Raw genomic sequence first — 26,522 nt, forward strand, 5'->3', positions numbered from 1 at the left:
TGGATGGATTGTCTTAAATTCTTTAACCAATTGAGATGTCTGACGTCGATTTTATTTTCCATCAACAAAGAATCTTTTTTCTTTGTAGTACACCGAAAAAAAAAACCAATATCAATTTAACATCAATTTTTAAATATCAAATTAACATTTTTTAAATATCAGCCAAAAATGCTCTATAAAATGTGTTTTATGATATTTAAAATGTTAAATGTCACATTTTGGAAATTTTTTTTGATATTTTATAATCATTTTTTCATATCAATTTCTCATTCCAAATTATTGAAAAATATTAAATAAAAAATTCTTAATGTGTACTAATTAAAGGCGCTTTGTGTTTTTCGAAGTAAAATGTATGATTTACTGAGAAAATTTGATCGGCACTAAGATTTTACTTCACATAGTTTGGGAGAAAATAACAAAACAATTATATCACCTATAATAGAAAAAATAATATCACCACTATTTTGTAAATAATATTCACTTTCAGTAATGTTTTGAAAAAAGAAAGAAAATACTTAAAATAATAAAAATAATAAAAAAGAAAAAGAAAGAAATAGGTTTCATTATAATAAACTAAAACGTAAAATCTAGTCAACATTGATATTTTAATTGTCAAAGTGAAATTTTCACTATCCCAACTGAAATTAAAAAATGTCAAAATGATATGATAAAATATCAAAATTGATATTTTAATTGTTGGACGACTTTTGTCACTGAAAAATGTTAATTTGATAGCTGTTATTATCAAATTTTTTTTTCGGTGTAGCTCCGTTTTAATATTTCTCAAGCTATAAATTGATGCCACCAACATTGAGGCGCCACCACAATCGCATAGATTTTTATAGCACCAACTGAGATTATACAATGATTTATTGCCATCGAAATGATGGATTGACGAGTTGTGATCATCACAGTCATTCTAAATTACTTTCCCACAGTTCAAATATATAACAGATATATATATATTAGGGTGGGTCAAAAAAATCGAAATTCTTTTTTTTTAATTGGTACTCCGAAAAATCGATTGCTAGACCCCTCTAGAATATACACACCAAATATGAGCTCTTTATATTAATGGGAAGGTCCTCCGCTTTGCAATTTTCCATTTTTACATCAAGCTTCCACTAAAAAAAAAAATTTTTTTTATTAATTGACTTTTTGGCAAATTTCTTTTCATATTCTTGTAGGAAATTGAACGCTCTACAAAAAAGGCCTTATACACTTTTTTCGTTTATCTAACCGTTGAATAGATATTTGAGGGCCAAAAATCGAGAAAATCTTTAAAAATTCGTTTTTTGTTCTTTATTTTGTAACAAATTGAAAAATTATAATGATCAAACGCGCAAGACATATTCTTGTTGGAAATTGATTGCTCCACAAAAAAGGTCTTAATAACTTTTTTCATTAATCTAACCATTCTAAAGATATTCGAGGTCAAAGTTAAAAAAAAATATAAAAACATTTTATATTTTTAAAAAATTTCTAATTCACTGAAACTTCATTATTTTCAAATTAGCAAGATATATTCTTGTAGGGGATTAAACGTTCTACAAAAAATTCCTTGGAATGAAATTGGTTGCTTTAACCGTTAAGAAGATATTCGTATCCAAACCAATGCTCACTGATTTCAATAGTTTTCTTATGACCCGTATGCATTGCGATTTGGATACGAATATCTTCTAAACGGTTAAAGCAATCAATTTCATTCCAAGAAATTTTTTGTAGAACGTTTAATCCCCTACAAGAATATATCTTGCTAATTTGAAAATAATGAAGTTTCAGTGAATTAGAATTTTTTTAAAAATATAAAATGTTTTTATATTTTTTTTTAACTTTGACCTCGAATATCTTTAGAATGGTTAGATTAATGAAAAAAGTTATTAAGACCTTTTTTGTGGAGCAATCAATTTCCAACAAGAATATGTCTTGCGCGTTTGATCATTATAATTTTTCAATTTGTTACAAAATAAAGAACAAAAAACGAATTTTTAAAGATTTTCTCGATTTTTGGCCCTCAAATATCTATTCAACGGTTAGATAAACGAAAAAAGTGTATAAGGCCTTTTTTGTAGAGCGTTCAATTTCCTACAAGAATATGAAAAGAAATTTGCTAAAAAGTCAATTAATAAAAAAAATCTTTTTTTTTAGTAGAAGCTTAATGTAAAAATGGAAAATTGCAAAGCGGAGGACCTTCCCATTAATATAAAGAGCTCATATTTGGTGTGTATATTCTAGAGGGGTCTAGCAATCGATTTTTCGGAGTACCAAATCAAAAAAAAAATTTTCGATTTTTTTGACCCACCCTAATATATATATTTTTTTCATAATTATATCTCGCGTGTTTCCGTTCAGATTCTATCATTTCAAATATTAATCAGAAAAAAAAAATCATAAAAATAAAAACCACACATTAATCTGTCTTGTTTATGAACAATAATAATTCCCAAATGAAGATGTCACATAACAACATGTAATGTGTCTAACATAAATGACTCGGTGTTTTATTTTGATAGAAACAAATTATTTTTGGAAAAACTCATAAATAAGAATAGAAAATTCTTTAGATATACAAATAAACAAAAACTCTTGAACCAGGGATGAAAATAATTAACTTTGCATTTTTGCACTTTTTCAACATTAGCACTAGTATCAAAAAATCGATTTGCAAAAAAATAAAAATTTACTTTTTTTTTTCAAGAAAAAAAAATATAACAGCCTTAACTCAAAAAATTGCATGCAAAAATCAATTTGTTTATAAATTAAGAGAAAAATTGGAAGGATAGTACTTTTCCAACCCACTTTTCTTTATATCGAAAGGGAAACTTCTTTTAAGACATTGTCAGTGTATCTTCAATGTAATATTTTCTTAACTTAATTTACCTATTCATTATTGTTTTTGATGATTTGTTGATGATTACTTTTATTTTCACTTCAATTAAAACCATTTTTCATCCCTGATCAGAGCGCCTATTTCAATGTTCATACTGCATTAGGCAGGCGCAATATCTTCCAACACCAGGCATCATGTCGATGATGGAAGGAGAATGTTAAGATTTTTATATAAATATTTTTATTTGTACTGGTTCAATGAGTCAAAAAAAAATATATAAACACATACCTTGCGCTCGTTTTCGAAATTAACTCTGAACGTAAACAGAACCAATCAAGCAATGGAAAATGGTACACACACAAAAATGTATCTTCAATTACTTTGGGAATATTTTTTTCAATATTTAGTAAAAGTACATACATACATATTACATAGTCAATTTGTTTTTTGTTAATTAAAAATAAAACACAAATAAATAATAATTTGATAATTAATAGGTACTTTCAAAACTTTTTTTTTCCTTCTGTGGGTTAATAATTATTAAATTATGTCCACTAGAAAAATCATAGTCGCTTTAGAGAAAAGATAATTTTTTATCAAAAGATGGGTTAGGTATGTGTTTGATAGGATCAATAATCTGGTAGGTCTTCAATTCGTACACAAATTTCATAGAGACAACGAATATACTCAAATCTCCAAACTTAATATTTGTTGTCTTTTGGAGACTCATGTATATCAAAATAACGCTGGCTATCATCTTCCTCTCTACAAAACCTTAGGTACTTATAAATTTGGAGTAAAGAACCGTGAGCCATAGGAGCTCAAGGACACAGAGAAAAATATGACCCGCTAAAAATTAACAGATTGCCATATTGTTTTACCGTCCATACATTTCATAAGGAAATCTTATTAAAATCAACGATTAATAAGGTTTTTTTAAGGAGATTTCTTATTATTTTTAAAGAGAAAATCTTATTAAAATTTTACTGAAAAGTTGATTTTTTTTGCACTAGAACAAAAATCGCGATCAATATTTTCATGGCAGGCTGGTTCAGGTGGTAAGTTGGACGACTAATGATTTGAAGTCTCCAGTTCGATTCCCAGCCTGGTCATCGTTTTTTTTATTTTTTTGCAGATTTTAAAACAATAAGGAAAACCCGATTGTTTTAATAAGGTTTCCTTCTTGGATGAAAACCATAGAGAAATCTTATTGTTTTTGTTCTATTTTATGTGGTCTATTTTTCTCTGTGGAGTCTTGATATCTGCCAACTTTCGATTACTTACGCCTGGGCCAATCAGTTTGCTAATCGATTTTAGTTTTGCCAGGCTCCTTAAACATTTCACTCACTTTTTCATTTTTGATTTCCAATTTATCAAAATTTTTCTTTTCAAATTTTGAACTTGGTGATTTAAGGCTTTTTCAAAATAAAAGCATTTTACAACAAAAATCAACGAGAGAGAAAAAAACAATTTTCTTACATTTTTCATTTTTATGTATTAGTGAGGCGGCTTAGCATTAAAAAAGAGTTCAATCGTGCACAGGCAATACGAAAGCTATCACTTTTTTTCAAGGAGTACTTGGTAATATTCTTACTCTAGCTCTTTGAGTAAAAGACAATTCATAAAGAGTCCAATAACTTTTTACATAATGGTCGAGACATTTTGTTAATGATTTTATTCGATCGGGCATTAGAAAATACCTCGAAATCATGTATAATATTAATAAAAATGTTTCATTGCCTATACTATGATATGCAACAAATCGAGTGCAACACAGAAAAAATCTTGTATCTACCCTTCCGGATGGAATACAAGGTGGCCCAATATCTCAAAATAGCTCTATTATTGAGTACTAACAACGATGTTAATTTCATGCTTTTATCACAAAGTGCACGATTTTATTGCTAAGCCGCCTCACTTTATTAAAAATTTAATTTTCGTTCGTCAATGAGCGTGAAAACCAAAGTTTATTAACAAAATGAAAAAGCAGCTATTTTCGGCTCTAAGATTTTTCAAATTCGGCTTCTTGCCTCTAAATTTTATGGCAACACTGTTTGCTTATACTGAAGTCTATACCCTTATTCATGTTGACATTTCTCAATTCCAGAAATGTCTAACTTTCGCAAGTAGCTGGTAGAGATATTTCTTCTGGTTCACAGAACATATCTTAGAGTTTTAAAGTTTTTGCAGCTATTGATTCCCTATAACTGGTAGAATCCTACCAAACTTGGTAGATTTTTTCGGCTTTGGTAGGTTGGCAGGTTAACCCTTTCGGACCCAGCGTTACTCTCATGTAACATTTTTTTTTTAAATTCGTAAAAAAATATTAAATTAAACGGGTTTTTAGGTTTCTATGGCTTAATTGAAAGATAATAATGCCTAGTTACTGAATTATTACAAAAGGTTATTCAAATATCATGCCTTTAATTTTTTTTATCGAAAAAGGGACTGAAATTCACATTTTTTTTTTTTTTTTTTTTTGCAAAAAAAATTTTTTTATATATGGTCATAATTTTGAAAAAAAGATATAAAAAATGTTAATGCAGAAAGTGTTTTGTTTTTTTGCTTAGAAGAAGTAGCATACATTATAGTTTCATAAAAAGTTATTTTCTCAGTTCTCCGACTTTTTTTGGTGGTCATAGGCAGTGCATATTATTTACATGTAACATGTGAATAACACTTTAGTTTTGCTATTTATTATTTTTGAAAATAACTTTTTGCTATTCATGTTTCTTAGTTGTGATATTTTTGACCCGATAATACCGAAAAAACATTTTTTAATATTGATTTTCATAGCTTGGGTTCGAAAGGGTTAAAACTCGATTTGATAGGTTTTTTAAGTCACATTTAAAAACTATTTTATAGTTTTTAGAATGATTATTATTAAACGCGTTATTCTCAAGTCAATTACATTTATTTAATTTCTTTCTCATACAATATTAAAAAATCTTTTTCTTAAAGTTGCAATTTCAATGTCTTAGTAAGAAAAAAAGAAATATAGCTTCAAAACTTCAATTAAAAGTTCTAGCGTCCTCTACTTCATAATGAGTTTCATCCAGATAACGTCAGAAATCGACCAAAATTGCATCTAACTGATGAACCCACTATCGTACTTAGACAAAACTCATTTTAGGGGAGAGGTCACTATCACTACAAGTTATAATTTATTTTCATTCAACCACTCCGTTTAAAACAAACTTCAGATCTTTGAAATACCCATTTTCAGTTTTGAAATGATAAAAGCAACGAAATTTTCTGAAGAGCATCAGAAAATCTTCGTAAAGTTTTTTTTATTAAAAACTAGAACTCAGCCTTTTTCTTCGTTTTGCTTCATTTTTATTCTCTGCAATTTTTTTCATTTTTTTTTCTTCGTTTTGCTTCATTTTTATTCTCTGCATTCTACAATTTTAGCAAAAAGTGGCCTTTGTAGTCGTAATTTACATACTTTAAATGTAATATCCGTTTTCGAATTTTGAAACTTTTTCATTACTTAAAACAAAAATTAAAATTTGGTAGGTTTTTGTATAATTTGGTAGGACTTTGGGGAATTTTGGTAGGAATTTTTTTTACCAGTGGCAACCGTGATCACAAGTGCACTGGAATATCAAAAACAGGTATACCCGTTAAATGACCAATACACCAGCACTTTCCAGACTACTTTCATATATCATTCCAATTATACTTTGAAGACATTTTGACGCTTGTTATCCAGTTTATCTCATTGAAGAAGCAATCTTTTTTCTTGAAACTTTGTGAGTCTTAAAGGCTCATAATAAAGTTGATGTTCTAGAAGTTTCACGAAAACCTAATTAAACATAGACAAATTATTCACAAACAAAGACGCTAACGAAGAAGACGAATTAGCGTCTAATAGATGTTCAAATACTGGGCACAGATTTGTATGAACTGAGTACAATTTTGTATGTGCTGAGAGGAAGATTTTATGTAGTGGGCACAAACTTTATATATTTTACATAGCCTTGAATGTTTTAAAACTTTGTATATAAATAACTTAATTAATTTTTTTTTTAATTATAATTATAATTTAAAAATAACCACCACCGACAAACATGGCTCTTTCTCAAATTTCAGATTTAAATATCCATTATCTCGTCTCTTTTATATTGGATATGATTCAAAATATCAGCTTGCAAACAACCAAAAAAACAAAAAAAAAAATAGCAATAACTTATCCATACATAAAACTTTTCCTCCCAAACTTTTGTTCAACTTCATAGAAACAATATTAATTAATCATGTGTAAGTAAACACCAAAGGCTATAAATTAATCCATTGCCACTGCATGTTGATGTAAAATCAATAGCATAAATCATAAGCACACATTTCTAAATCTTCGATAAGGATAATGGCTTTATCGACGAACGGGAACAACACAAAAATCAACTCCACATGTTAGTGTAATCTTCTTCGCATTTTCCTGGTGCCATCGGCAGAAAATGTATAGCAGCCACATTATTATTTGCTTTTACCTATTTAATAATATCTCACCAATATCCAATTAGTTGCTATGTTGCCTTTATCTTTCTTCAATGCCAACCCTTGTTTCAGCACAAAATATATGTATAAAAATAAACGCCTGCTGCTTCCGCACATTCACACAGCCCTTTGATACCCACCAAAATATTGAACTGAAATTGAGTTTCTTCAACAACAAAACGGGACAATCAAACCACGCGTCAAATATCCTGCGGCTATCTTTTTTCGTCATATCTATACCTCCACTCAATATGCCGAAATTAATTTGGGTAAAAATAATAATTTCGTGGGTAAACGATGAGGGAGCGAAAGGTGGGTGCGAATGTTAAAAGCTTATTTATTGATTGAAAAATATGGACACAAAAAAATGGTGGCATACTGAAAATGTCGCTGGGCAAAGTGTGAATGTCATCAAATTCGATTATACCTGAGGAATGATTTCGTGTTTTTATTACGTCACACCCAAAACCGCACAAGTTTGAAAAAGAAAAAAGGAATAATTTTGGTTAGATTGGTTGGAGGGTTAGAAGGTCTATCAATTAAAATATATCAAATGTTTATTTTGTATTTATTACAAAATAAACCAACAACGTAAATTTTTATTAGAACTCAGGTTTGAAAAGATTGACCATTAAGTGTTGTTGGGGGTTTTTTCAGTTAAAAAATAGAAATTTAAACTTGGAAAATATGATTTCACTATGGTAGGTATAAGACATGGATATAAAAATTTGAATCAATATATTTTAATATCTCTTGATTTGGAATAAAGTTCAGAAACCTTAATAATAATATCTTTCAATAAAAACCTTAAACAAAAAAAAATCTATTTTATTAAATTCGATTCTATTTATCTATCTATCTATTTTGACTCAAAATGTTTAGTACCTTCGATGAAGTCACACCTGTGATACCTAAAATGTTTGCATATTGCATAAAAATCTCATTCCTATTAAATTATATACATACCTTACTTAACTTAATAGAAGAAAGAAATGCGAAATCCAATTGTGAAGACGATGACGACGACGACAACGTGACGTGGCTGAAGAAATGATTTCCCTTGAAGCTATAAAGTCAATAAAAAGTCAATTTAACGGGTAGACTGTTCGGGTGCTCCTTTTAAATCTATTTTTGGAGTGACATTGTATTGATATGCTAATGATATTAAGTTGTTTATTAGGGAACAGAATTCTTTTTATATGTAGGTAGATATTATCGTTTTGTTTATTTGTTTTGACTTTTGCAATTAAGGAAGGGATTGATTCTTGTTAGAATTTTTTTTTATTTCATTGACATATTATAGGTACTTTCAAACAAATTTTTTTTTTAAATCAAAATATTTGGATTTTTTTATCGTATTGATTTATTTTTTTTTTTTTAATACAGTCAAATAAGGAGATAAAAGGGGTAAATCTCGGAATGAATGTTAGTAGAATTTTTTTTTGCTCAATATCTTCCTTTTGCCATTCTATAACATATCTCAAAAGTCTAGAAAAATCTCATGTCCGCTTGTCGCGATTTCAAGGTCAAATCGCGAAATGGAGATTTTCAAAATTAGCAAAAATAGGCTATGGTATTATATACACATATGATACATGATTACAAGGTATTTTTTAATGCTGATTCCAAAAAATCTAAAATCAAGACAATCTGACGTCTCTGGAAAAAGTTATACCTGTTTTTCATCTGTCAACTCATATTATTATAACAGTTGCAAACTTACTGCCGAAAAAACCCTTAAAAGTTATGGTAGATGAACCAAATTTTGCATGAAGATTTTAGAATCCATCATTATTAAAAATCAAAACAATCCATTACAAAAAATATATATACCTACGAAATAATGGTATTTTTTGATGGAGGGGCAAATTTTAGGATATGCACTAAAGAAGATTCTTGTTCATCTTAGGAATAAGTGCTAATAGGCTAATTTTTGCATTTTAATCTTTGTTTGGATATTCTTTAACTACCCTCAAAAATCTAAAAAAATCTCATGTCCGCAAGTCCTAATTTTCTTGGTTTGAAGATAGGGTGCAGATTTGAATAAATTGAAAAACTACTCTTCAGATATTTGTGTCAGATCAACATGAATAAGGTGCATTACTTTTCAGGGATGGTCAGGTTGACTTGTTTGTAAGTTTTGTTGGAATAAGTGTTAAAAAATACCTTTAAATCATGTCGCTTATGTTGGTATACACATAAAAATTTAAACTTTTATTAATTTTTTAAAATCTGCACCTTATTTTCAAACCAAGAAAATTTGGACTTGCGGAGATGAGATTTTTTTAGATTTTGTAGTGTAGTTAAAGGATATCCAAACAAAGATTAAAATGCAAAAATTAGCTTATTAGCACTTATTCCTAAGATGAACAAGAATCTTCTTTAGTGCATATCCTAAAATTTGCCCCTCCATCAAAAAATACCATTATTTCGTAGGTATATATATTTTTTGTAATGGATTGTTTTGATTTTTAATAATGATGGATTCTAAAATCTTCACGCAAAATTTGGTTCATCTGCCATAACTTTTAAGGGTTTTTCGGCAGTAAGTTTGCAACTGTTATAATAATATGAGTTGACAGATGAAAAACAGGTATAACTTTTTCCAGAGACGTCAGATTGTCTTGATTTTAGATTTTTTGGAATCAGCATTAAAAAATACCTTGTAATCATGTATTATATGTGTATATAATACCATAGCCTATTTTTGCTAATTTTGAAAATCTCCATTTCGCGATTTGACCTTGAAATCGCGACAAGCGGACATGAGATTTTTCTAGACTTTTGAGATATGTTATAGAATGGCAAAAGGAAGATATTGAGCAAAAAAAAATTCTACTAACATTCATTCCGAGATTTACCCCTTTTATCTCCTTATTTGACTGTATTAAAAATTTAATTTTAACCCTCATTTAAACGCTTCTTATTTTAGACTTTCACGTGAATCGAAGCAGAATAGGGCCGATAAAGCCTAAAAATATTTAATATATATTTTTGTATCTAAACAACGCAGTTTAAAAAAAAACATATTTTTCAAAAATCTCTAAAAATCCAAATTTCTTCGATTTCTTCCTATATTTTGAGCGAACCAAAGATATTAATTAAAATGAAAATTGTAAACGCAGGATTTAATTTTGAGTAGCAATGCAACTTTTAAAAGCTATTACATTTGAAAATTCCACACTTTTGCATTTTGACGCACCCTAATGTACATACATACATAAGTGAGTATAATTTTTTTAAGTCAACCTACATATTATGTGTACATCTCAAAAACCACTTTCATTTTCTCTGAATCGGTTTTTATGTTATCTCTTCAAAAAATGTTTAATTTTTTTTTGTATCAACAAAATAATAAACATAAAAATAAAATATCAGTAAAATTAATATAATCAAAGTTTTTAAATTTAAAAACCACATCTTTTTGCAATTATGTATTTTTGATAAGCAATTGTTTCTGATTGCAAAGTCTAGTTTTTAAATTCTTCTTTTTGCAGTTATAAAGTTCTCTTAATATACAAATTCGAATTAAATTTTATCTTCTTCGTTGGCTATAGGTCTTGTTTTGATTTTATTTTATCTTCTGTGTCGAACTTTCACGTGTAGGTACTTACACGCTTCTTCAGGACTACTTAAGAAAAATAACTCTAAAAAATGCTAAAAGGTATGGAATCAATACTTATCTTTAATATTTAAATTTTTTTATTTGTTCTTATGATCCCCAATTCATTGCTGTTAAATGTTTTTTAGGTTTTTTTGTCTCGCTCAAATTTTTTGAAAATCAATAAAAAATTTCTTGAAAACGACGTTATTAATTATCAAAATTTCAACAGGGTTATCTTTGGTATTGGGGTGATTTACAATCTGTGCAAAGCCCTGAAGTATTCTCTAGATGATATGCCCGTTATACACTGAAAATAATAAATTTCGTAAAATTACGAAAATAGTTTCATACACTACATTTTCGTTGGCCCAACGAAACTTTCGTTGGCTCAACGAAAATATGTAATTTTTCGTAATATGAAAACCTTCATCAATTAATGAAAACGTTTCATACACTTTTTCTCCCTTTTTAGTGCCAAAAAATCCAATTCAATGAAAAGATTCATCAATTAACGAAAAATTTCATACTCATTTTAAAGAACAAAAATACGATTTTTTTCCTTACTTAATCAAAGTTTTAATTAAGTAACGAAAAAATTCATTAACTTATGAAATTCAACATTAACTAACGAAAATCTTCATAAGCTTATGAAAATTCTTCATATACTAATGAAATATTACATTGGCTTATGAAAAAATACATCAGTTAACGAAAAAAATCGTTGCCTTGGGTGCATTTCTGTTTTAATGGTTAAAAATTGAATCTTGCTGGATATAGTTCACATTAGGTTTTGTTTAAAAATCTATGTAAGTTGAGCTGAATATAAAAAATATTTGCGTATTGACAAGGTGTCTCACGGATAAGTCAACTGATGAGTCCAAGTGAGCTCCACCGGGTCGAAACGTCATTTTTTTGTTTGGACTGTATTAAATTAATAATAATTTAATAAGTCCAATAAATATTTAACAATAATCTACTAAAAAAAAAAATTAATACAACGAAAAGTTTCGTTAGCTAACGAATATTTTTTTCGTAATTTAATATTAAAATATTCATTAAATTTACGAAAAAATTCGTTAGCTAACGAAAGTTCTTTCATAAATTAATCAAAAAATACATTGACTAACGAAAAATATGACCGTGGTTAATTAAATTTTACGTGAATGAAAAAGTTTCGTAAAGTGATGTAATAATTCATTAATTCGCGATCAAAAATGTTTATGAAAAATTTCATTAAAATACGACAGTTTTCGTTAGTTGATGAAGTTCTTCATTAACGTATGAAAGCCATTTCGTTGAGCCAATTAAATTTTTCATTGGCTGAAAATTAATTAAATTTTCGTTGGCTCAACGAATTTTTTCGTTGTATTTACGTAAGGATTTGGTTCAGTGTAAGGGGCAAAGGGTCTAAACACGTGTATCTTAAAAACAGTAGGTTTTAAACAGCAACAAGTTCCACAAACTTGAAGGTGAGCCAATTTGAATTAAAATCAAACCGACGGAAACAACTCCGATTTTGATGATATTTTTCCAAACGTCGCGTGCGTCGGTAGCCGGTAATTAAAAATACCTCAATTTGTATGGGTCAAAAATTGCTGGAAATTTATTTAAAATGTTCCCACAAATTGAGCTCAATCATAAAAAAAAAATATTTGAACAAAACGGTAACACTTAAAAAGTAAGTAGCAAGTAAGTGGTTAAATATTTGTATAACAAAATTGTTACGTATACACCACAGTGACCCCTTTTCTTTTGATTCTTGAATCTTGATTTTTCATAGTAAATTAAATACATACCTTAGAAACAAAAAAGTCTTTAAAACTCTATATTTCTAAAGCGCATTAGTCTTAGACTATGTTACACCAGTAACCAGCGTCGCTGGGTGCATGGTTTTTTTGTGTGTATTTCTAATACAAGTATCGTAATACCCCCTTGGCGCAATTTTAGTTAGTCCAATGGACTGTTGTGCAAGAGATCAGGGTTCGAGTCAAAGCCTCCGCCACCTAAAATTTTTTTTCCGAGTGTACTGCTGCTGGCGAGGAATTGATAAATCCTCCAAGAGTATCATTGTCATGAAAAAGTGCATCTCTGCTTAGCCGTGCGGACTTGGCGGTAAATGTTTCCTTCCATTCTTGTTCACGCATATAAGAATGGTTGAAAGTGTCTTGCTACAAATTTGTTTAAATACGAAAAACGAATGGAGCAAATTTCTGGTTTTCGCTTCAATGTCGAGATAAAAAAGTTTTATAATTTTGAATGTTATTTCTCTTTGTCAAACTACATTCTATTCTGAAAATTATTTGAAAATCAAAAAATGATATTTTTTTTTTCAATTAAAATGAGCTTTGTAAAATGAAAATTACGATCTATAAAAAAATAACGATTTTTTTTATTTTGAGGTATCTTTTGTAGATATCTGGGAAAACGGATTCATTTTGAATTCCAAACTTTAAAATATTTTTTTACGAGTATAGTTTTTTCTAGAATTTGCCAGTAAAAATAAATTAACTTGTCCAAAATATGTTGCCAATACATCTCCCTTTTTATTGCTATGCCGTTGACCAAGTGTTATTATTGATTTAGGAAAAAAAATTTCAAAGGAAATATAGTGTGGGAGTTGCGTATAAATTTAGTATGCGAAAACCTTAAAAGAGACGGATACTTCAAAGCTTAAAACAATTGCGGATAAAATTCTGTATAACTATACAGCTTTCTCCTAGTTTACTTCAATGGGTGCTTTGCCATTTTAAACCATGTATGATTCCGTACAGTGCGATCTGTGAGGTAGTAAGTCTGGTTTTTCGTAAAGATACATATCCGAAACAGTTTTGAGTTTCGCTCATCCTTCTGATGATCATCATTACTAAAGAAAAATTAATAACATAGGGACGCCAATTGATTATTTGGAATGAAATGATAATGCTTCAGAGTCTAAATTTTGCGATTTGAATGCAATAGTGTAGTGCACTTATTCAAATGCTCACATCAAATGAATACATTCGTCCTGTACTCCTTATAACTATAAGTTAAATTTAGCCTTTTATTCTAGAAATTATCCTTGCTTCAATGATTTTGACAAAACCTATTCAAATATATGTACATGGAGTTCAAGAATGAAACTCTATTTACAAAAGTACAGAAACTATACAAAAAGAACCTATAACATTTTACAAACAAAAGCAATAATCCAAAGCCAAACAAAACAACAACTGAACCATCACAAATAAATGAAATGATACTTTCTTCTTTAGTTTTGAATCTATTGTTTCGTTTGTTGTTATGGAACTTCTGATTAGATTCTATATCGAACCCAACAATGAACTCAAATTTATATCCAAAATTATGCTCGAAAACTTCTAGAATCACAAGAAGTATGAACGTTCGTAATAAAGCTTTTTGCACTTTGTTACAAAAGAAACTTTTCTCTTACTGAAAATAATTGTTTCCGGCTATTTTCGAAAGATAAATTCAATTTTTTTTCTTTTTCTTTATTTAGGTATTTTCTTTTCAAAGTTTATTTACGCTTGACAAGTTTCACAAAATTACAAATTAATACACTTAAAAGAAAGAAATGCTCGCTTCAAAATACCTACTCTATTGTCTCAAATCAAACAACAACAAAAATAGCTAAAAAAAAGTCCTTAGACAATTTCTTGGTTAGAAACTGGGGTAGCTAAATATATAGAAAAATTTTCGTTTTCCTTCCGCAACGTTTTGACGTTGGCCCCAAAGGTTATAGAAATAAAAATTGATTTTACGTTTGTGTGTTAACATTTCGAATAGGTATGAGTAGTTTTAATGAGATATTAAAATGTATAATGCGTCTTGCTCTGCGCAACTTTTTTTTCTAATAACAACATAATAGAGCTCTTGAATTACTAAAGCTAAGGCACTGGAGAAAATTGTTTTTAATTTAAACTTCATTTACTACGAGCGAGCATATGTAATGTAATGTGATAACTTGCAGAAACAATTCGAATATAAGGGCATTGAAATCATTTAGAAGTAGATAGAAATTCCAAGGTTCGTTGTAAATAGAAATTATTTTCACAGTTTCTACAGAAATAAAATGAAAATGAAGATTTGTTTTATTGAATTAAGTTTTTTTACATAGGGCAAAACTATACAAACGCCCTAGTATTCACTTGCAAAGTGTACGCGGGAAGAGACCTATGAAATTTTGTAGATCTTTTTGCACTGACTACAAAACGATATGTAAAAATCCGAAACACCCCCAAGATCTGGACTAAGAGCTAGAGCCAAAATGAAATTTCAACTGAAAGTTGTATTTTTAGTAAAAGTTAGAACAGAAAAAAAGGAGGCTCGATTCAGTAGGTAAGAATGTTCATTTCTTTCCACGGTTGATTTCACGAGTTTTGAACTACAAACATACTTAAATTGCAACAGAGACAGTGACTTTACCATTCACTTTCGTGTTGAAAGATGTTAGTTTTATATTTTATCATTTGTGTTAAGATGAATTCTTTAATGTTGAAAATTCGGGTTTAAATGGAGAAGTTCACAACTACCAATTACACTGGTCAACAAAATTGAACTTTTTATTTGCCACAAGAACCAAGATATACTTTTCTAGAGGTTTTTGATGTGCTGTGTTTAAATCTGAAGTCAGAAAAATTTGACTAGCTTTCGTTTTTTGAAATATTACGTTATAAAATGCTACAGAACGTCATTTTGGCTGTTTTCGAGGTTCTGTTTTTATCTGGAGTAATTCATTATAAACAAATTTGTAACGGTGATTATAAGAACAGATATTCTTCTTTCAAGCACTGTTTAAATTTTCCCGATATCTCTTTTATTGCTCGAGATAACTTAAGTTTCACTTAATAAGCAGAAGAGAAACTAAACTTAATCTAAATTTTAAGTCACTGGTCTGGTCACAGAATTTTTGCCACAAGAATCAAAATACACTTTTCTGATAGATTTTGGGTTGCTGAACTCGAATCCGCAATCAAAAAAATTCTATTAGCCTCCTTTCTTGAAATATAACCGTTATAAAAAAACATAATAGAATTTTTCTGATTGTGGGTTCGACTTCAACAGTTCTTGTGGCAAAAAAAGTTTAATTTGGTTGGCCAATTACGTTTTTTAACGGTAATATTTCAAAAACGGAGGTCAATAAAAATTTTTTGACTTCAGATTCGAGTTCAGCACATCAAAAACCTTCAGAAAAGTAGGTATATTTTGGTTCTTGTGGCAAAAAAAATTGTTGACCAGTGTTATTTTTTCTTATTTTGTATCCTATTATAAGCTGTGAGAGTATCAATTTTCTTACTAAAACTTTTATTCTTCGAAAAATATACATTTTATCTTTTTCAATATTTTTCATCGCATAGTATTTTGTTTCTCTTTCTCATTTTTGCAACTTTTCTGTTTGGTAAGATATAAAAGATGAAATTTTATAGCTAAGACTTTGTGATAAATGTTAATCATTGTTAACTTAAAAAGCTATTAGCTGGAGTTTTCAAAAACTAGTTCTTCAAGAGTAGCGTTCTAGATGCGCAACCAAATTCTAAATTGAGTTATTCAGCGTGAATTTGGTTTTTTGGATTTTTGCTTACGAAATCCTTCAAAATTCTTCGATTTAAAAAATTAATACACTATAAACTCTTTTCAAATACAAAAGCGTTCAACATTGATAGCTTGTGTATGTGTAGCATTTGGTATCTAGCTTACGTTACAAAAATTTCAAATCAAAATATTATCGTATAATTATTTTTTCAGTGACCTTCACCTTATAATTTTTTAAACAAAGCCTTAAATATTAAAATATCATATTTAATAAGAAAGTAAATGTGACGATTTTCATAAATCAAACGGTCCAACCACAGCGACAAATAAAATTAACTTGAATTAAACTCAAATGAAATATACAGAAAAAAAAACATTCAAGATTTTAAGGTCCAATTTACCCACACTCTATTAAATTTAAAGTCGACATTTAACAAGTCAAATTTTAAAATTTGTAACCACTTCAAATGTTTCTAATTCGGACGCCTTTGTTTCCATAATTACAAAAATTACTCATGGCGAACGTTTTTTCTGCGCCAGTACAACTGACAGAGTCCAAAAACGCTTTTTTTTTTATTGAGTGTGGAGACGAGGGCTTGGAATAACCACTTTGTTTCGACAAACGATTCCTTAAAAAATTTCAATTTACTATAAATTATTTTGAAACTAAAAATATTGACGCAAAATTTTAAACGATTTAGTTAATTGCCATTTTAGTATTTTACTAAGTTAAAAATCAGTAACTTACTAAAATGGCTTTAGTATTTACTAAATCGTTTTAAATTTTGCGCCATTGAATTTATATTTGAAAAAAATATATTTCGCTATCGTGAATTAAAACTGGTGCAAAATTCGATCAAACTTTTCGCCCTTTCGAACAACGAAGAAGCAGAGAAAAAAAATTATTTCAAAAAAAGACTACAAAAATTGTTTTTTATACAAAAAAAATTCAATGCTCATTTTTTTTACAAACTCTAAGATAGCTCTTAAGAGCTTCATAGCATTTGAAAATCAAACTATGTGAAAGTTCAGAAAATAAAGGCAAAGGTAAACTCGACTGATTAATTACTCAAGCATAAAACAACATCAGATTTGCATAAAAAAATATATTACACATCCACCACAGTGACCCATTAAATTTAATTTTTGATTAAAACCCTACATTTTAGCTGATCACTGACTCTATCAATACTATTAAGTTTAAGGGTCTTAATTTAATAAAAATCACAAGCAAAAAACGCAATGGAACTCATTTTGTATTAAATATTTATATTTTGCTTAGCTAAATATTGAACATAAAGATTATTATTTTTTTTTTTTTTTTCAGTTTTAAAACATGGGGAATCTGTTCAATTGATGTGTAGTAATAATAATCAACCACGCATAAAATGGATGAGATGAAAACAGAATCCAGGTTAATTTATTTTTTATAAATTGCCAAAGAAAAGAAAATGAAAAAAACATATAACTACTATCGAAATCGATATGAATTAAAAACTTTTAATAGAGGTCACGCATTATACAGAATTTGGTTGAATTTAAGTAAACTGTTTTCTCATTTAACTACTTAAATTTCCAATATTTTAAAAATGTGAATCAAAATTAATAACAAAAACTTTAAAACAAAAATAATTTCATTAAAAATAACATTACCTTTTATATATCAAGCTCTTTATATTCGTTCTTTTCCTTCCACAACTAGTGTGTTACACGTCCAAAAATATCCAAACCATTCACAACCTTTACTTAACTATACATATTTATATCGACATCTTTATAATAACATCGTTTTAATTGCTACAACACCAAATAATTTTATTAACAAACACATGATGTCTATATAGATTGAAGAAAAAAGGTCAATGAAAAAGATTTAAAATAACAACACTTTTTTCAAATGGGTCGGTATGCCTATGTAGTTTTTTTTTGTTGTTAATTTTATAACACTATAACACGATCAAAAAAAAAAATTTTTTATTAAGTACTGGAAAAATAAAAATTATTCACCAACAGATACAAGCTCGCGCGGAAAATTAGCTCTTAATCTCTTTTTCATGTTTCTCTATATAATAAACAGAAATAATGCCAATATATAGGTAAATCTACATTTTTAATACAAATCTAAATATTTATCCCGAACAGCGGCGTATTAAAACAAAATGCACGAAATACACAAATTTCCACAATGAAGCGCACAGAAAACGAATCCAAAAGATATTTTTTTCTTTTTTTTTATTTCTTTTTGTTTAGTTATTCACTTTTCTGCCCTGCACTATGACTTGATTTTTTTTTATTCTTTTATTTAGATAGCCAGTGTTGCATTTTCCAAAGGTGCAAAAACATTTCAAAATTTGTTCACAGAATTAACATTTGCTTTTCTATACTACAACAGTTAGCTATGTATGTATGAATCCCAGTTGAAAAACTTTTTCGACTTTCCACTCGAAAAAAAGGATAAATCCTTGAAAATTTAAAACAACACAAACCGAACACAAAACATGAATCTCACATTCATCCGTAGTGGCTGTGGCTGGAACTAAGAGGAGCACTAATTAAAATTTGCACAAGTGAAATGTGTGAGTTTTTTTTATCTCAACTTTTATGAAACACAAAAAAAACATCCAGGCTGCAAAGTGAAGATGTTTCAGCAATGCCAGAAGGCTAAGTAATTTAGTTTTTTTTTTTATTTATTTAATCTATTTTTTTTTTTTTTTTTTTTTGTATCTTTCGAAAAACATTTAATGTTTACATTCAACGGTTTTCGGGGAAGTTATTTAAACTTTTCCTTGCCGCCATCATTTACACTTTTCATTCTGTTAAACAATTTGATTTTTGAGAAAAATAGAAAAAAATATTCAAGTATTTAGATTTTTTTTCGTTTTCTTTTTCAAAAAAATATATTTTTCAAAAAACAAAAATAATAGTGAAAACACGAAATCTTGCACTTTTTCAAGCCCGAGGTTCACTTTAAACCTTTAAGGCTCACGAATCGATTCTGGTTTTTTTTCATACCCAGATTCATATCCCACTTTGTGTGAATATTTTATACCCGATCTATATGTACAACTTTTCCTTTCAAGAATATATTGAGTACAATTTTGGCACGATAGTATTTTTTTTTTTTTTTGTTTAAATTAAGTTTGAAGCTTAAATTTAAAAAAATTTGTGAAACTAATTCTAATTTTAGCAAAAATTGAATTTTTTATGAAAGAAAAAAATTGTATTCGCAAAAAAAATTTCGCAAGATTTTTTATGGAAGAAAACTTTTGTTATCCGCTCGGAGGCTGAGAGCCTACTAAAATTGAGGAACTTGTATTCCCTTGGATTTATCGGCATACAGGGTAAGAGGCCTAGGCCCAGAGATGTAGATACATCGGGGTCGATTGGGGAGCAGGTAAATTTCCCACAGAATTTATAATGAGATATATTTTTATGTGAATACGGGGAAAATAGGAATTTTTATTGTTTTGCGCGGACGCGTACTCAATACTGGAATTTCCATGAGAGTTGAGGAATGAGAGTGGCAACAGCATGGATGAGTATATTTATAACGGTGTATACGTAAAATTGTTGAACAATGAATGGGAGAGATTTTGTTTATTTAAGGAAGCAAAACAATCCGAGCAACAGATGAAAATTTCCATGCGCTATTCCGTTGGGAGATTATTTTGATTTTTCTTTTTTTTTTTTGTTGGTTTGGAGAAAATATGAAAACAGGTGAAAACAGAGAGAGAGAGAGAGAGAGAGAGAGAATAGAGAGAAAACGTATTTTATGGATGGATAATGTGGGACTATGAAGTATGGGACAACTAAGGTAAGTTATGATATGAGACAGAGAAAATTTAGCAAGGAGCTGTTTTTACTGAGGTGTTTGTGATTTTTATGGAGTTTCAGGGGTGAAAAACTATTACTGATATAGTATTTGACTTAAAAATGATAAGCGCATATTAAAATCATACAATTTTGAATGAAATCATTGTAAATTTTGTATTTTTTTTATTTAATTTGGAGTTTCCAAGTTATTTTTTTTTTTTTTTTATTAAAGCAAAATCAAAGTTTTTTTAAAAGCAAATTCATTGATAAATTTTATTTTTACTTAAATTATTTTGCATAAATAAACCTGTTCTTACTCATTGTTGTATTTCGTGAAAGAAGATTTTAACATTAAGATCACCCCTTTTGTAAATTGTTCATTTTGAAAAATTAAATCAGTATTTTCTAAATTAAATTCAATCATTTTTAAATCAATTTCAGCCCTTTGCAAATCAAATTCACATATGAAATTCAAATTTTTTTTCTAAAGGTAAAATTGAAATAATTTTTGTAAACCCAAAATTATCGGTAGGTACTTGCCATATATGTACATATATGACCATTATTTTTTTTTTTAAATTTTTTTTTTAAATTGTTATCTAAAATATATACATACATATTTAATATATATTTTTTGTTAAATTGCATTATAAGAGATTTTTTTTAAGTTACATAAACCATTTTTTTTTTATTTCATTAATGGCCAATTTTTCAATAGTCAGATAAACTTCAGTTAGAGGTTATTCCTAGGAATAAAAGTTTTTTTTATATTGACATTTATTCCTCTGATAGTCTAACTGACGATTGAAAAATCAGGGGTCGAATTACTGCACACGATTACGATCATACGTTAACATTTTGACTATTTCTTTCTCTATTTAATTATTAGAAAATGATAGGGACACATAGCAGCCATTCGTTAACGAACGTATGCCGTAATTCGACCCCAGGGCTAAATCTAATTTCATTTAAAAAAATCATTTATGTATGAGTTTTTAAAAAGCTTTTATATTTTAAGGAACTTATTACATCAGAGAAAGTACGTATGACCCAGTCGTGAATTTTATTTAGACAGATATCTATAAAAAAAAGAAAACAAAAATACAAAATGCAAAATTTAAAATGTTAGCTCATGAAGACTTTTTTTTTATTCGGTTAATTTATTGTATTTATTTTAATACTTCTCTTTTGTCTTGATATCGTGTTGAAAAGTGTTAAAAATTAAAAATTTAAGTTGAGACCATCTCTCATTTAACATTTTCGGGTTCCATCTCTTAAATACGAATAAGTAGTTGGCCACTCTATTCATATCTTGAAAAAAACCCAAAGTTGTTTCAAAATTGACAAACCCTACCAAAACGTTATAGGTAGCCGCCTGAATATATTTTGATATTTTAATCTATAACAAGTGTATAATTAGTATTGTTCAACGAATTTCTTCATTAAAGAAAATTACTTAAGACTAGTAACTTACTGCAGTATAAACTTCAAACAAATATCACTAATAAAACTCTCATCGACACAAATTTATCTAATGCATACATACAAACACGATAGTAAATATTTTATGATATCATATAAATTTCATTCAGAAAATATTCTCTTTTTTTAGGATTTTTTACTAACAAATACCTGATAAGCATAAAGGTTAATAAACTTTTTTCTTTGTTTTTATTTTTATTTTTATGTTTTATTGAAATCTCAAATCAGATTTAGATAAACTTGCGAATTATAAAAATGAAATACCTTTAAATATGAGCTCGGGTACAAGATTTAAATGTAAGTTAATTATAGACAATAAATAATAAACCAATACGTGCTGTCTATCATGTTAAAATATTTTTTAAAAAGTAATCAAACTTTTACATCTGAATCGTATGATTTCTTATACCGTCCTTTATAACAGATGAGATCACATACCTACAGTAATCGTTTGACTATAAGTTTGAAATTTAGATATGGTAGGTTTGATTGTGCTAAATTATATCGTTTACATTGCTGGTGGTACGAAATTGCTCTTAGAGTTCAAGCTGCTTAAAGTTTTAAATCTTTTTAGATATCTATAACGAGCCTAGGGAACGAAAATAAAAAAAAAATAAAATTTCGTCCTTGAGAGACAAAAAACAACATCTTAAATGAATTTGAGTGGCAAAACAAGTACCTACAAAAGTAATTTGATTAAGTGCCAATTTTTCATTAGCCAGATAAACCCAAGTTGAGGCTTATTCTTACGAATAAACTTTTTTTTGTACTGACATTATTCTGCTGATAGTCTAACTGACGATTCAAAAATCAGGGCTAAGATGAATTTTTTGGAAAAAAAAAACTAAAAATCGTAAGTCATTTAAAACAAAAATTATTTTATTTTAAATATTGTAACGTTTTATTCCGGGTTCACAATAAAACTTATTTGGATTTATTTAATCTGCACTTATTTTCCGTTCAAATAAAAACACACTTTATTTCAACTCAATTTACTTTTATTATTCGCTCAAAGAAACACGCTTTTAAATCACTTTATTTACTACTAACAATATCCAACACTTTGTTTTACTTTGTACTGTACTCTTTCACTTTTAAAATCAAACTATGTCCGGTCGGTGTCTACGCTGCCGTTTTATACCGGAATTTCGAGATTCGAGAATGTCTTCGAAGGTTCTCGTCTTTGCTTCTCGAAACTTCCTTTCCAGGAGGGGGCGGGCGCTTCATACTTCCAGTCTAGTGGGATATTTTGGGATGTGTTCAGAGGGTAGGTAGTTTCTTAATTATTAAAGGTGAGTTCACATTTCTACCTTTGGTGTAGTAGGTAGTGTGTTCAGACATTTATCTTAAAAGTAGTTCAGAAATTCATCGTTACAATGTTATGTAATTTTTTCAAAAAAAAAAAAAAAAATTAAATTTTAATTTAGAAAAGAAAAGTACCTGCTCAATCTTCCTTGTTTGTTTGAATAAAGTCCATACTTTCTTACGATAACTCAGAAAAAAGACAAAGTTAGAAAAATCCGTTCCCTGGTTATCAGCTTGATTAAAAATAAGGCAATCGCTAGTGAGAAGTATAGCGCCAGCAAATATAATTTACTTTTTATAGAAGCGAAAGAAAAGATTTACTATTTACGATTGTGTTGCGCTTTCTCAATTGTAGGTTTATAATTTCACTACCCATATATTAAAATAGTTAAGATAAAATACTTCATGTTTTATCTGATAAAAAAAAACTTAAAGAAACAAAATTAATTAATTATTTCAGTTGTAGTTTCTTAGTGAATCGGTTAACATGATCACAAAAGAACTTATTGTGCTCCTTGTTGTGGCGTTAGCTGTTGACACCAGCCAGGTTTGCTACTATTTGATAAAAAATAAAAGAAAAAATTAAGTTTCCATAAATAATGGTGATAATTAAAAGGTTTCGGCAAATGTCACTTTAAACCATTTTTTTAACAATTATTCTTTTAATTCGCTTAATGCGAGTTATCTTAAAGTACCTATACAATGGCTAGATTATAAATATTTTGGAACACAAGGGCCTAAATTGTTTACATTTTTAAATGATCGTTAATACCTTATCTTAAAGTTCACAATGGCTAGATTATAATTATTTTGGCACAGAAGGGGTGGAGCTTGTTAACATTTTTAAACAAATTTTCATGAAATTGTCGATGTGTGTTGTTTTTGTTTTGTGAATCAGGTTCATTGACATAATAATGGTGTCGGTGTTTGTGGGGGTCTGACTCAAGGTGTCAACGTAGAATCGGATGGGTTCTTCGTCGAAGGTATTTAACAGTTCCTTACGGAAGAAATCTCTAAGTATCACGGTCGGGATTGGACTGCTGGTTAAATTTCTTCACGAAAAATGAAGAATTGCATTGTATACCATTCAGAAAATTCAAATCGAATGACAGTTTAATGCTGAAAAAGTTATTTTGAGTTGCTTTCAGAATTTATTTCCATATTAATTTCAATTTTGAAAATTACCCTATCTTATCCAGGATTTTATCAAAGATCTAAATCGTGACCTTCAAAATAATTTAATACATACCTACACATTATATTAGCGAATGTTGCGAAAAACTTTCCGGAACTGAAATAGCAAATATTTTGCAAATACACAAACAGATCGCAAGTAGTTACGCTTAGCTTAAAATATTAAAACTTTTTTTTTGTAAAAGATAAATTTTCAAATATATTTTATTTTTAGTCAAAATGAAGTTTAAATGTTTTTTATATAGGTATATTTCTCTTCATTCTACAACAAGCCTTTATTCTCTTAAAAGCTAGCACCTAGCCAACATTTTCTTCAAATCTTGAATACTTTTCTGGGATGGCTTTCAAATCTTTCTTTAATTCGGTTCGTATCTGATCTACCCACTCAAAAAAGTGTCCACGGAGAAGTCTACCTATTTATGTATTTTAACAAATAAATAAATAAAATTCAGCGTTTTTGGAATTCAGATACAAACTTTAAAAACCTTTTAACCCATTTTGAATTACAAATCTTTTTTTTTATTCTATTTATTACTATTTATCTATTATTTTTAATGCTTTTTTTATTCAACAGACTTCAACTCCATCATCACCCTTCTACACAGCAGGTGTAGTTGAATTTAAAACAGCTTCAAGTACCTTCGATGCTTCACAGCAAGTTAATAATAACTTGGCTGCATACCTTGAAATAATCGCATCACAAGAGGCAGCTGAAACTGATATAATAGCCTTTCCAGAAGGAACTTTAAACAGCGTGCTGCAATCCACATTTGTTCCTGATCCAACAAGTAATATTGTTCCTTGTAAACAATCTCAATATGCTCATTTTTTGCAAAAGCTATCATGTCAAGCTCAAATTTCACAAAAATACATAGTCGTTAATTTAATTGAAAAAGAAAACTGCACAAAGGAAACTCAAGCAGCTAAAAATGATCCACGACCTTGCTCAAATGATGGACTAAATATCTTCAATACGAATGTGGTATTTGATCGGAATGGAACAGTAATATCTCGTTATCGGAAATTTAATTTATATTTCGAACCCTATAATGTTACCTTGAATTCAGAGTACGGAGAATTTAGCACCGATTTCGGTGTAAAATTTGGCCACTTTATATGCTTTGACATGCTGTTTTATACGCCAACTACAGAACTGGTAAAATCAAAAATTACTGACTTTGTTTTTACAACAATGTGGTTTTCAGAACTTCCATTTTTAACAGGTAATCAAATTATTAAAGTGGGTGCTTGAAATTTGTTTGAAAATTTTATTTTTCAGCGGTTCAGTATCAGCAATCATGGGCTTACTCATACGATGTGAATCTTCTAGCAGCGGGTGCCAGTAATCCGTCAGTTGGTAGTACTGGATCAGGTATCTATGCTGGCCGAAATGGTGCTATTGTCTCCGTTATGAAAAGCTCTCCAGAACGAAAATTGTATGTTGCTAAAGTCCCTAAGAAAGGTTTTAAAGAATCAGAATCAGTACCAGTGAAACAACTTCAAATCCGAAAAAAGCGAACAATAACAAGCTACATGAAAAATCTACTTGTAAAACGGGACCCACAACTCGATACTTTCACAAGTTCTCCATTAAATAAATCGGCCAACCATGACAACCTCTGTCATAAAGATTTATGCTGTCATTTCCATTACAAAACCACAATATTGACCCCCATTGCAAATTCCAGATCATACCAATACCGTTTGGCAGTGTTTGATGGAGATCGGATTTATGAAGGTATAAAGCCTTTGGGTTGGTCTGTTTGCTCAATTCTGGCTTGTATCAACAATACAATACAGGGATGTGCTTTAGCCTTTGACGAAGATGTAATAGTTAGTCCAGATCTAAGATTTGATCATATTTTGATTGAAGCAAACTTTACCAAAACCGAAAATGGTTTAATTATGCCGAATAGCGTAGATGACAGTCTTATGCCTTTGCCAGTGAACAGTTTTCAATTTAATATAACGGACATTGGGTAAGACTTATGATTTTGAAAAGAGAATTTGATAAAAATTATTCCTATTCGTTTCAGATCAAAAACGAACGCACGCTTTGAGCTTCTGACTCCTAAAGATGACCTAATTCAATTCGGAATTTATGTTAATTTCTTTGGTGAAAGATCCTCGGCTTCCTTAGGTTTAGTATCTAACACTCTCATAGCACTGTGTTTATTATTATTTATAATGGAATTTAAACGTTGGCGTTGGTAAATTAAATTGAAGATAAAATGCCGGTAAACTGAAAAAAAACATGGTCAGCTGTAA

The 26,522-nt window shown here is 28.9% G+C and overlaps 2 protein-coding genes across 3 annotated transcripts in view; one reads left to right on the forward strand and one right to left on the reverse strand.

Annotated features, from left to right (window-relative positions):
- LOC129911653 (voltage-dependent T-type calcium channel subunit alpha-1H) overlaps positions 1–19,766 on the reverse strand; it is a 228,411-nt gene extending 208,645 nt beyond the window's left edge. Inside the window, exons 1-2 of the mRNA XM_055989517.1 lie at positions 19,473–19,766; positions 18,114–19,273 (exon numbers count right to left, since the gene is read on the reverse strand). The gene's annotated coding sequence lies outside the window, so the exon portion shown is untranslated. The remainder of the gene's footprint in view (positions 1–18,113; positions 19,274–19,472) is intronic.
- Positions 19,767–23,494: 3,728 nt separating this feature from the next.
- LOC129911711 (vanin-like protein 2) lies at positions 23,495–26,522 on the forward strand. Of its 2 annotated transcripts, none has more exons than XM_055989584.1 (4): positions 23,495–23,607; positions 24,829–25,477; positions 25,534–26,233; positions 26,291–26,522. In XM_055989584.1, the coding sequence occupies exons 1-4, from the start codon at positions 23,548–23,550 to the stop codon at positions 26,466–26,468; spliced, it is 1,587 nt and encodes a 528-aa protein (XP_055845559.1). In that variant the 5' UTR covers positions 23,495–23,547; the 3' UTR covers positions 26,469–26,522. The 2 variants fall into 2 exon arrangements, with proteins under 2 accessions (XP_055845559.1, XP_055845560.1); XM_055989585.1 differs by lacking the exon at positions 23,495–23,607 and adding an exon at positions 24,511–24,618.

The sequence above is a fragment of the Episyrphus balteatus genome, chromosome 2 (assembly GCF_945859705.1).
Source record: "Episyrphus balteatus chromosome 2, idEpiBalt1.1, whole genome shotgun sequence".
In the NCBI taxonomy this organism is placed as follows: domain Eukaryota; kingdom Metazoa; phylum Arthropoda; class Insecta; order Diptera; family Syrphidae; genus Episyrphus; species Episyrphus balteatus.

Excerpts from the sequence above, each read along its gene's own strand:
- LOC129911711 (XM_055989584.1), top strand. The coding sequence starts at position 23,548 with ATGATCACAAAAGAACTTATTGTGCTCCTTGTTGTGGCGTTAGCTGTT. Across the intron at positions 23,608-24,828 it reads TAGCTGTTGACACCAGCCAG|ACTTCAACTCCATCATCACC; the intron begins GTTTGCTACTAT and ends TTTATTCAACAG. Across the intron at positions 26,234-26,290 it reads TTTAATATAACGGACATTGG|ATCAAAAACGAACGCACGCT; the intron begins GTAAGACTTATG and ends TATTCGTTTCAG.